Below are 12,115 nucleotides of genomic sequence, written 5' to 3' on the forward strand. Positions count from 1 at the left end.
CCGTCTTGCGGCATGTAGAAGAGAGTAGACTGAAGACCTCCAAGTAGCATCGCATAGCATAATCCTAACCGATGATCCTCCCCTCGTCGCCCTGTGAGAGAGCGATCACCGGTTGTATCTGGCACTTGAAAGGGTGTGTTTTATTTAGTATCCGGTTCTAGTTGTCATAAGGTCAAGGTACAACTCCAAGTCGTCCTGTTACCGAAGATCACGGCTATTCGAATAGATTAACTTCCCTGCAGGGGTGCACCACATAACCCAACACTCTCGATCCCATTTGGCCGGACACACTTTCCTGGGTCATGCCCAGCCTCGGAAGATCAACACGTCGCAGCCCCACCTAGGCACAACAGAGAGGCCAACACGCCGGTCTAAACCTAAGCGCACAGGGGTCTGGGCCCATCGCCCATAGCACACCTGCACGTTGCGTACGCGGCCGGAGAGCAGACCTAGCAACCTCCATTACAAAGGAAGTCACGTTACGCGGTCCAACCCGACGCGCGCCGCTCGGTCGCTGGCGTCACGAAGTGCTTCGGCTGATACCACGACGTCGAGTGCCCATAACTGTCCCCGCGTAGATGGTTAGTGCGTATAGGCCAGTAGCCAGACTCAGATCAAATACCAAGATCTCGTTAAACGTGTTAAGTATCTGCGAACGCCGACCAGGGCCAGGCCCACCTCTCTCCTAGGTGGTCTCAACCTGCCCTGTCGCTCCGCCTCAAAGTAACAGTCGGGGGCCGTCGGGAACCCAGGCCCACCACTACCTGGATGGAGCCACCTGCCCCTTCAGCCCCCATCTCTGAACAGTATCACAGGTAATGTAACTGTGTAAAGTATATCGTATATGCCCGTGATCACCTCCCGAAGTGATCACGGCCTAGTAGTATAGCATGGCAGACGTACAAGAGTGTAGGGCCACTGATGGAACACTAGCATCCTATACTAAGCAGTAGGATAGCAGGTAATGATAACAACAGTAGTAGCAAGGACAGGCTATGCATCAGGATAGGAATAACGGAAAGCAGTAACATGCTACACTACTCCAAGCAGTATAGAGAAGAATAGGCGATATCTGGTGATCAAGGGGGGGGGGGCTTGCCTGGTTGCTCTGGCAAGAGAGAGGGGTCGTCAACACCGTAGTCGTACTGGGTAACAGCGGCGTCGGTCTCGGTGTCTAGCGAGAGAAGAGGGGGAAGAAACAATAAATATAATGCAAGCATATGCATAGTGATGCATGACATGACAAGTAACGGCGTTAGAGGTGCCCTAACGCGGTAGTAGGTGATACCGGTGAAGGGGGATGACATCCGGGAAAGTATCCCCGGTGTTTCGCGTTTTCGGACCAGTGAACCGGAGGGGGAAAGTTGCATGTTCGCTATGCTAGGGATGCGTGGTGGACGAACGGGCTGCGTATCCAGACTCGTCTCGTCGTTCTGAGCAACTTTCATGTACAAAGTATTTCCATCCGAGCTACGGTTTATTTTTTATTGATTTTCTAAGTTTAAAACATATTCTGAAAATATATATTAATTCATAAATAAAAGGGGGTAAATGCTATGGGTACTCTTCTGTGTACCCAGGAAGTTGGCTTAGTAGCCGACAGGTGGGGGTCCAGTGGCAGGGTTGACCCAGTCAACATTGACTAGTCAAAAGGAGAATAGTGCAGGCGGGACCCGGCTGTCATTGACTTAGGCAATTTTAATCAAATTTAACACTTAACTAACAGCAGTGGGGGTCCACATGTAATTGACTCATATTTTTATCCAAGGATTACTTAACCCATGGGGCCCATCTGTCATGGGTGGTTAGTGATGAAGGTTAGCATTAGAGGGGAATTAGCCCCCTAATTAAATTGCACAGAGCCGGCCAGAGGCTCAGCCGTGTGCACACGCACGCACGTACAGGGGCGTTCGGCCATGGCCGCTCGAGTAAGCCACCGGCAACAGGCGGCCGGCGGTAGCAACCCAGTAGGGGAGTGCGGCAGCGGTCGGTGGCGGTCAGGCGCGGCATAGGGGGCGCGGTTGCACAAGGCGGCGAGCGTAGCAGAGTAGGGAAGGCCCGGGGCCAGCGCGGGCGGCGTGGTCTGTGGCGACGGGGCTCGGGTGGCTGCGGCGATGGCAGAGCGGGCGTGGGGCGCGCAAGGGGAGGGGCGAGCGGCAGGCTGTGGGCGCTGGCTTGGCCGCAGCCGGAGGCGGAGTAGAGCGGGGGGAAGCAGGGGCACGACGACTGCGGTCGCCGGCGGTAGCGGCGAGGGAGGAGAAGCAGGGGGTGCGCGAGAGTGGGTGCGGGGGAGGCAACGGCAGCGGGCGGTGCCGGTGGCCGAGAACCAGGGAAGAGAGGAAGGGAGGCCGGAGCTCACGGCGGGGTCGTAGGGTCTTAGGCAGCGGGGCGCAAGGTGGAGGTTGGAGACGACCGGGCGACGGGGTCGGGGCAGTCTGGCACGACGAGGTGGAGGCCGTTGGGGAGGAGGACGGGGATGCGAAGCGGCGGATCCAGCGAGCAGTGACGGCGGTCCGGGCGGCGATCCAGTGCGAGGGGCGACGGGCGGTGAGCGACCGCATCGGGGGCGGGGCATGCCCCCGATCTAGATCGCGCGGGGAGGGGGGAGGAACGAGGAGGGGAGTGGGTGTCGTGTGTAGTGGGGGGTTAGGGTTTCTGGGAAGTGGGGTAGGTGTAGTGGGGGGGGTGTTGGGCCGGCCTGGTGGGGTGGCCGACTGGGTCGAGGCCCGGTGGGGAAGCGGGGGTTCTTTTCCCCCCTTTCTCTTTTGTTTTCTGTTTTGTATTTTCCTTTCATTTTATTTATTCTTCCTTTTCGTTTTCTTTTATTTCTAAAACGGTTATAGTTTTCTAAAATACACAAATGGTTCCTAAATTAGTATTACTATATTTACTACTGCCACATCAATTTGGGTAACTAAATAAAATAGTTTTGTAATTATTTATTATTTAAAGGTATTTAAATAATAGTTTTTACTATTGCTTTATTATCATTTGAATATTTAAACATTTTATTAAAGTGTGTTTTCTCCGTTATAATTACCTATGCATTATTTGGATCACTCAGAACATTTTAGTTTTAACATTTGAAAACTTTTATTGTTTGCTTTATTTTGAATTTGAATTTGAATGGGTTTCGAACTAACACGAGATTAGTAATAGTAATCGAGGTGACGTGGCATCGTTAGTGCGGGATTACTGTAGCTTGATTACCCGGGCGTCACAATAAACATGCCGCCTCTTCGGATCATATACCAATATTTCTTCAGCTCAACACGATGCATGCAGGTGCACGAGCACCGAGGCGCTTCAGGTATGAGATGTGCTGGGAGCGAGATCCCATGCATGTGGATGTAATTGGTGAGGGGTGGGCTTCACAGAATCCGGAACAAGGCCGACCGCTGGAGCGGGTCCGACAAAAACTGCAGCGGGTGTCGGGGGATCTGTCAGCCTGGGATCGTGAGCACTTCGGAAATGTCAGATGACAGATTGCACAGTTGCAGCACCAGCTACAGGAGTTGCGTGGCCTCCTAGGTAGATCCGGTCCTAATCATTTGGAGTTGAAAATAACAGAAAACCTGGTTGAACTATATCACCATGAAGAAATTTTATGGCGACAGAGGGCACGTCTCGAGTGGTTGATGCATGCAGATAAAAATACGTACTTCTTTCACTTACGTGCAAGTAGAAGGAGACGGAAAAATCTAATCAAGGCTCTACAGAAGGAGTCGGGCCAGATCACTGAGGAAATAGAGGAGATGGAAGAAATGACCACCGCCTTTTATAAGGATTTGTACACTTTTGGGGGGGTGCAGGATATGGAGAGTGTCCTCTCAACAGTGCCCTGCAAAGTTACGCAGGGTATGAATGATATGCTGAATGAGCCCTACACCCAAGCCGAAGTTAAAAAATCCCTCTTCCAAATGTTTCCCACAAAAGCCCCGGGCCCGGATGGATTCCCAGCCCACTTTTTCCAACGTCATTGGGATATTTGTGGGGAGGATGTAACCAAAGCAGTGCTTGACATTGTGGAAGGGAGGGAGTCAGCGAGAAGTATAAATGAGACGGTGCTTGTCTTGATCCCAAAGGTGAAAAATCCCACGTTGTTGTCTCAATTTCGGCCCATCAGCCTCTGCAACGTCCTCTACAAACTTGCATCCAAGGTAATAGCTAACCGACTAAAAATCATTTTACCTGAAATTATTTCAGAGGAGCAGTCAGCTTTCGTCCCAGGTAGGTTGATTACTGACAACATTGTGACTGCTTATGAGTGCTTGCATTTCATGAAGAGGAATAAAGCAAAGAAACATCAGTCGTGTGCTCTGAAACTAGACATGATGAAAGCTTATGATAGAGTTGAGTGGGAGTACTTGCAATCAATCATGCTGAGACTCGGTTTTTCTCAAAGATGGGTACAGATTGTTATGGGGCTGGTATCTTCAGTCACCTTTTCAGTCCAGTTCAATGGGAAGAGGCTGGAGGAGTTTACACCAACACGAGGAATCAGACAAGGGGACCCGATATCTCCATACTTGTTCTTGTTAGCAGCAGAGGGCCTTTCGTGCCTGTTAAAATCAAGAAGTGAGTCATCCAACATGAGTGGTTTACAAGTGGCGCCTTCGGCACCAAAGGTGAATCATTTATTATTCGCAGATGACAGCCTGTTGTTCTTCAAGGCAAATAGTATGGGTGCTACCGAGGTGAACCTGGTACTGGACAGGTATTGCTTGGCGTCAGGACAGCATATTGATTACAACAAGTCATCGGTTTATTTTAGCAAGGGGTCCCTGATAGTATTCGGACTGAGGTTAAGACGGTGATGCAAGTTCCAAATGAGACTCTAAATGAGAAATATTTAGGTATGCCCTCGGACATAGGCTCATCAAAAAATGGTGCTTTTAAATACTTGAAGGACCGCCTCTGGAGCAAAGTTCAAGGGTGGATCGAGAGCACGATGTCTTTGGCAGGCAAGGAGGTTCTGGTAAAGGTTGTTGCTCAAGCAGTCCCGGTGTTCTCTATGTCCTGCTTCAAATTGCCACGAGGCCTATGTGAACACCTAAATATGTTGATCCGGAAATTTTGGTGGGGGAGCAAAGAAGGTAAGCACAAACCACATTGGGTGTCATGGGAAGCGATGACCAAACCAAAAGGCATGGGTGGACTTGGGTTTAAGGATTTTGAGCTATTTAATTTGGCTATGTTAGCCAAGCAGGCCTGGAGACTATTGCAGGAGCCGGAATCCCTCAGCGCATTTTAAAGAGCATATATTACCCGAATACCTCGATCTTGGAAGCTCCTTTGGGGAATCATCCTAGCCAGATTTGGAGAGCCATTATCGAGGGTCAGGATACGCTGAAAGTTGGCTTAATAAAGCGCATCGGTAATGGAGAAATGACAAGGATTTGGGAGGATAACTGGCTGCCTAGAGGGGAGATGATGAAACCTTATGGATGTATTTCCCAAAACCCTCCGTTGCTTGTGTCTGAGCTCATAGATAATACATCAGCATGTTGGGATAGAGAAAAAGTGCAGTCTGTATTCATGCCGATGAACACTCAGGTCATTCTTCGTATCCCCTTGTGCACCCGCAACATCCCAGATTTTTGGAGCTGGCAATATGAAAAGAATGGCCTATTCTCGGTCAGGTCGGCTTATCGCATGCTTGTCGCTACTAAAGCTCGAAGAGAAGCCTGGCTGGAGAACCACTCGGGTTCAAGCGCGCCGACGGAGGAAAGATCTTGGAAGAGCTTGTGGAAAACTAGAGTACCAGGAAAGGTGAGGATGTTCCTTTGGAGACTTTCAAAGCAGTCAATCCCAACGAATGATGTCAGGATGCGAAGACATATGGCACAGTCAAATTCATGCAGTCTATGCGGGGCTCCCGACTCCTGGAGACATTCACTTCTCGATTGTACAATGGCCAGATGCACTTGGGCATTAGTGGAAGGGGATCTTCTGGAAAAAATGGCAGCAACAACGGAGCCAAAGGCCAAACATTGGCTGTTCACCTTAATGGAGCTGTTATCTCATGCTGAATTTGTCAAGCTTTCGATGACCTTATGGGCTATCTGGGCAGCAAGGCGGAAGGCCATCCATGAAGGCATCTTTCAGAGCCCACATGCGATCATGTCTTTTGTCGATAGGTACATCAATGAGTTTGAGGTGATCAATGGTAGACAGGAGTAGGCCCGTACCCAGTCTAGGGTGGCAACTGCGGGTGTGAGGAAACCAAAAGCCCCCCATGCGGGCTATGCAAAAATCAATGTTGATGCGGGGTGCAAAAAAGGAAGTAGGGGGACAGCTGTAGCAGTATGTAGAGATAACACCGGAAAGTTCCTCGGAAGTTCGGCCCTCGTAGTCAGAGCTGTGGATGATCCAGCGACGCTCGAGGCAATGGCATGTCGGGAAGGATTGGCACTCGCAGCCGATCTCCATGTCAATCAATTTGTCATTTCATCTGATACTAAGGAGGTGGTCAGCGCTATCCATAATGATAGCTGTGGACCTTATGGAGCCATCATCAAGGAGATTAGAGTCCAACAATTATCTTTTCTTTGCAATTTTTGTTTCGAAGGTCGTTTGAACAATTTAGAAGCTCATAAGTTAGCCAAGCATTCACTTTCTTTGGGTCCGGGGCGCCACGTCTGGTTTGGCCAACCCCACGACCTGAACTGTATCCCACTTCATGTGGTCTTTGATGAATAAAGCTTGGCTATTTCCCTCAAAAAAAAACCTGAATTCTGAACAACAGTGTAGGCGTGTCGACTGAGCTTAAACTGAACCTGTACAGGCAGCAAAATACACACATAACCGGCCTACCGAGGGTGGCCATCGAAAATGCTTGACTAGCTGAAGAATCTCCTACCCTGGGAAATGAAACTGTATAAACCCCCTGACCTCTCCGATCCAATGGAGGCCGCGTCAGATCTCCTGAGGTGTTAGACGGAGCCCTAGACAAGTTTTCAGCAGGTGCAGGCAACTGTGCGTGACAAAAAGGGATGTGGAACATGACATGATTCAACAGCTTAGAGCACGATCTTACAGTTACTTGCACAAGTGAAGCTAATCCGAAAATCTGACGAGGTAAAGTAGTAGTAGATGACTCAACTTTGTACTAACTTTGTACTATTGTTAATACAAAGTTGAGTCATCTATTTTGGAACGGAGGGAGTAGAAGAAATCAAAATGCCCACTTTGATCAATATATTCAGGTGCACTGACCGATGAGAGAAATGAACTGATCCTCAGTTGAAAATGCTCAACAAATCAATTGCTTCCCAGCGCCTCCGAACAACTGCTTCAGGTGCCTGAAATTTTCAGTCCATTCAGGAGAGACCGAGGGCGAGAGAAGGGAACCTAGCAGCCCTCGTTGCCAACAAGAGCGAGGCACAGGCTTGATGGTGCAGTTGTGAGGGTGGGGGTGTCGCCAGTGATGGGGAAGAGGGCGGAGCTTAGAGGGATGGCTGGGGGCGGTGGCGGAGGAAATGGACGCCGGCCGCTGATGGCGTCAGGCGGTTTGCCAGCAGCAGAGGGCAGGTCATTGTGGCGTTGAATTCAGATTGGAGGGAGGACTGGATAAAACTGAAAGAGTGACTGAAGCCAGATTTACGTAATTGGCCACGTTTGAACAATGACCACTTGTGATATTAAGAAAAAGTTATCATGCCTTATCATATTAGGACAATGCCAGAGGAACAAAAACTGTTGTAATTACTTACTCTAATCCAAACCATAGGCAAAACGTAAAACGACATTTAAAAACTCTGCACAAGAGGGCCTAGGGATACCTAAATACAGTTCCTGAGAGTTGGCAAGCACAGGTGATCCTTGGGAAAATAAATGGGTTCCACGAGCCTAGAAGAGGCACAAAAATGCCAAAACTATCAGATGCAGACTCACAGGTATATAGTCAACAAAGAGCATTCAAGTATCCATGATCATGCCACAAACCAAATTCAGTCTGTTGCTGGGTCCATGAATACCTGACCATTACTGAAGAAGCAAGAAGTGAACACAAACTACCTAAACCAGGGTTGGACCAAAAGCATGCCATGATCAGAAGGATAGGATTTCTCATCTGCGGAAGTATCAGTTTCCCCTGAACAGAACTCTGAGTGATAACAGATGTATCATCTGCACAGCGCGAAATATACACGGTGCAAACTTTTGAACTGAAAGCCAATAGCAATACTGAAGCCTACTATGTGAGTCAAAAGGATCTACGATGTAGCAGTTTCTATATCAGACAAATGCAGCGAAATACATGTGAGGGAGCTTTATCTCAATACCGGACCATAACAAGGAACCAGTTGAACTCCAACGTTAAACAACTAAAAGATTTTGACATGTCTTGGGTTGAATCTTGATTAGAATACTCACAGCATTGATAATGGTAATCAATGCTGTCGGCATTTTGGCTCGAATAGCTTCAGCTAGAACTGAAAATATACAAGATGATCAAGATAGGAAAACATTAACTGAAAAATGATTTCCTATTAGCTACTCCCTCCGTTCCTAAGTATACAAGTCTTCTTAGAGATTCCAATGCGGACTACATACGAAGCAAAATGAGTGAATCTACTCTCTAAAATATGTCTATATACATCCGTATGTAGTCCTTATTGAAATCTCTAAAAAGACTTATATTTAGGAACAGAGGGAGTAGAATTCTTTCAGAGAGCAAAAGCAGCAACTGCTGTACACTGGTATTGTTTATAATGCTGAAACAGTAATTCACGAACACGCTATGCAAATGAAAGCCAAAGAAAAAGGGCAAACATGATGCTGAACGAAACATGCCTTAGGATGCGTATCGACGATATGACAATAATAAAAAGGGAAAAAAATGAATTGTACAGTTACAACATACAGGCATTCCATGAGAAATACTGTAATTTTTAACTTTGGCTCCTAATGAGATATTCTTCTGATTATGATGAAACTGAAGTGATTGAAATAATGTTTAGGTTGGGAAATGACAACCTATGACTCAAGTGACAAGTTGCCAAACAAACAAATAAAGAAAATAATAAGATTGAAAACAGGTCAAGAAAAAAAAAGAACAATCATGTCAGTCTGTTACCTTTATTACTAGGCAATGGAATGACATGGTAAAAGAAGCACACTACCATACTGCATCATTTTGTAGAAAAAAACAATGAATGAACAAAGCCAAATTAACTGGGATGACGACACATGAGGATTGTGTCTCTACAACTTGTCAGTATGGCAGAAGCATGTAACATGAGAAACAAAAGATACATAGAGCATATGAATGCTACTCCCTCCGTTCGGAATTACTTGTCGCAGAAATGGATGTATCTAGACGTATTTTAGTTCTAGATACATCCATTTCCGAGACAAATAATTCCGAACGGAGGGAGTAGAAGTTTACTTCCTTATATTGAGGACCATATTTAATTTAAACTTCAGCGCTACCCTATAATTTTTCAAACCCTACTGAAGCCAAGCGAGTGTCCATCTTAATATTCAACAGAGTACATTGGAGTACCAAATTAGGACTCTCTGGATGAAGATCAAAGAAGATTGCAACCTCAACTAGTACTTCACACAAATACAATGAAAGATCAGTTATCATCCATGTCCTGAAGGAGTAAAAAAATTACCCCGGGACAGCAAGAATCAAGCAAGGAAACATTTCATTTTTTAGTTTGGCAAGTGACAACCTATGACTTAAGTGACAAGTTGCCAAACAAACAAATAAAGAAAATAACAAAATAGAGAGCAGGTCAAGAAAAAAAAAAGAACGATCATGTTAATTTGTTACCTTTATTACGAGGCAATGGAACATGGTAAAAGAAGCACACTACCATACTGCACCATTTTTTAGAGAAAACAATGAATGAGCACAGCCAAATTAACCGGGATGAGGACACATGAGGATTGTGTCTCTACAACTTGTCAGTATTGCACAAGCATATAATATGAGAAACAAAAGATACATTGAGCATATGAATTCTAGAAGTTTACTTCCTTATATTGAGGACCATATTTAATTTAAACTTCAGCTAACCTATAATTTTTCAAACCCCACTGAAGCCAAACGAATTTCAAAGTGGCCATCTTAATATTCAACAGAGTACACTGGAGTACAAAATTAGGACACACTGGATCAATATCGAAGAAGATTTGCAACCTCAACTAGTACTTCACGTCAATACAATGAAAGATCAGTTATCATCCATTGCCTGAAGGGGGTTAAATTTTTACCCCGGGACAGCAAGAATCAAGCAAGGAAACATTTCATTTTGGCAAATAAACAGAAGCCAGTTCCAAGAGAAAAATTCAAACAGAGTGGCATCAAAGAAACTTATCCCAGCAGCATCAAAGGAATATACTATACAAAAGTAGACCAAGAGAGATCAAACAGACATTCAAAAAGCACCTGGCAAGAACAGCAACCAAGTATGTACGCTAGGATTCAGAATCTCATGAAAAACAGAGAATGAACAAGCACCGATATATATTTATGTTCAAACATCATCTGCATGGCAACACATGATCTATAGTCTATCATCTGATACTTTGATATAACTATTTGTATGATCTCTTTATTCTCTCTCGCTATACTTATTACCAAGGAGGGAGGCAACCTGTATTTCAGCTACTGTTTATTACTATAGTAAAGAAGGAACTATCTGACCCTTCATCTTGTCTGTCTACTTCTTGATCCGGCGCACCTTCTTGGCGCCCCAGACCTCCATGCGGCCCTTGGGGCATCCGCAGGGCGCGCGGAAGATGAGCACGGTGCGGCCATTGGGCGGCGCCATCTTGCGGAGCTCGGCCTCGAGCTCGCGGTGCGCGTCGCCGAGATCGACGGGGCGCGCGCCCGCGGCGGCGAGCAGCGCCGATCGCGCGGCGGGGGTGGGGCGGCCGCGCACGCACTCCTCCGTCTCGAGCTGGATGTCGAACTCGACGGCCTTCTTGAGGCCCCTGCAGCGCGGCTTGCCGCACTTGCGCGCGTGATGGCCCAGTAGCGCCCAGCCGAGCGCGGCGCCGGCCACGGCCGCGGCGGCCCCCGCGAGCGGCGCGGCCGAGACGCAGGAGGCCGCCGGGTGGAGCAGCAGCGCGCGCGCCTCGAGGAGGAGGAGCCTGGCGTGCGGGGCCACGAGGAAGCCCAGCGCGGCGAGCACGGCGAGCAGCACGAGCGCGTCCACCAGGGCCATCGGCGAGTGGTCGCAGAGCGCGGTGAGGTTGCGGGTGCGTCCGGAGGGGGCGGAGGAGGAGGGGGGCAGGCGCTTGGATCGGGCGCCGCATGAGGAGTCGGCCGCCCTGCGGTGGTGCTCGAAGGCGCGCAGGAACTCGATGAGGCTGCGGCACTCCGCCATGGCGGGCTCGCGGCGCGCTCCGGCACGGCCCGGCGGGTAAAATTCGCCCGTTTCGGCCTCGTCTGGTGCGGTGCGCGAGTTTTGGGAGGGAGGGGGGGTGGGGCTGTGTGGTGGGGGCGTCGGGATCTGGTATGTCTGTGGGGAGCGAACCTGCTCGGGACTTGCCGATCGGATCGGTGGGGCTGGGGACTCGGCACGCACCGACCCGCCCCTGTTTCGTCGATCAGGGCGGGCTCGGCTCGGTCGACGTGCCGTGCCGGGCTCGCCGTGAGCGGCGGTGGCAGAGCGTCGGGGGCGTCTCGTTCGCGCCGCCGGTACACCACCGAGGCCGTTACCGCTACAGGAAATGATGACGCAGCGGCTGCTGGCTGCTGCGCACGGAAGGAGGAACGCGCAGTCGAGATGTCAACGCGGCGGCCGCACACGCTGCGGTCGCCGGGCGTGCGTGGCACCGGGAGGGCCGCTGGTCGTGCGGCCGGCTCTAGTCGCAGTAGCGCCGTACGCCACCAGCCGCTCTATCTCTATCTCCATCTTGTGCGTTTCTGGACCAAAAGCTTCCGTGCACACAATTAAGTGCACAGCGTTATCATCAGGAAAAGAAAAGGGAAAAAAAGGGTTCGTGCGTGCTGGCGCACGTCTCTGCCACTGCCACTGCCACCACGGAGAATTCCGGCAATAAAGCACGGGCAGCGACTCCCGTGGCATACACGGTGCTCCGCTTTCCCAACCTTTTCCCTTGCCGTTCCGTCCCGGTGCATTCTGTTGAGGGA

At 49.1% G+C, this 12,115-nt stretch overlaps 1 protein-coding gene across 1 annotated transcript; it reads right to left on the reverse strand.

The window, feature by feature from the left end:
- Nucleotides 1-10,463: 10,463 nt before the first annotated feature.
- LOC125545119 (uncharacterized protein At5g19025-like) lies at nt 10,464-11,789 on the reverse strand. Its single transcript, XM_048708989.1, has one exon. It carries the CDS (start codon nt 11,343-11,345, stop codon nt 10,677-10,679), a length of 669 nt encoding a protein of 222 aa, XP_048564946.1. The 5' UTR covers nt 11,346-11,789; the 3' UTR covers nt 10,464-10,676.
- Between the last annotated feature and the right edge of the window lie 326 nt (nt 11,790-12,115).

Source organism: Triticum urartu, chromosome 3 (genome assembly GCF_003073215.2).
Source record: "Triticum urartu cultivar G1812 chromosome 3, Tu2.1, whole genome shotgun sequence".
Lineage (NCBI taxonomy): Eukaryota > Viridiplantae > Streptophyta > Magnoliopsida > Poales > Poaceae > Triticum > Triticum urartu.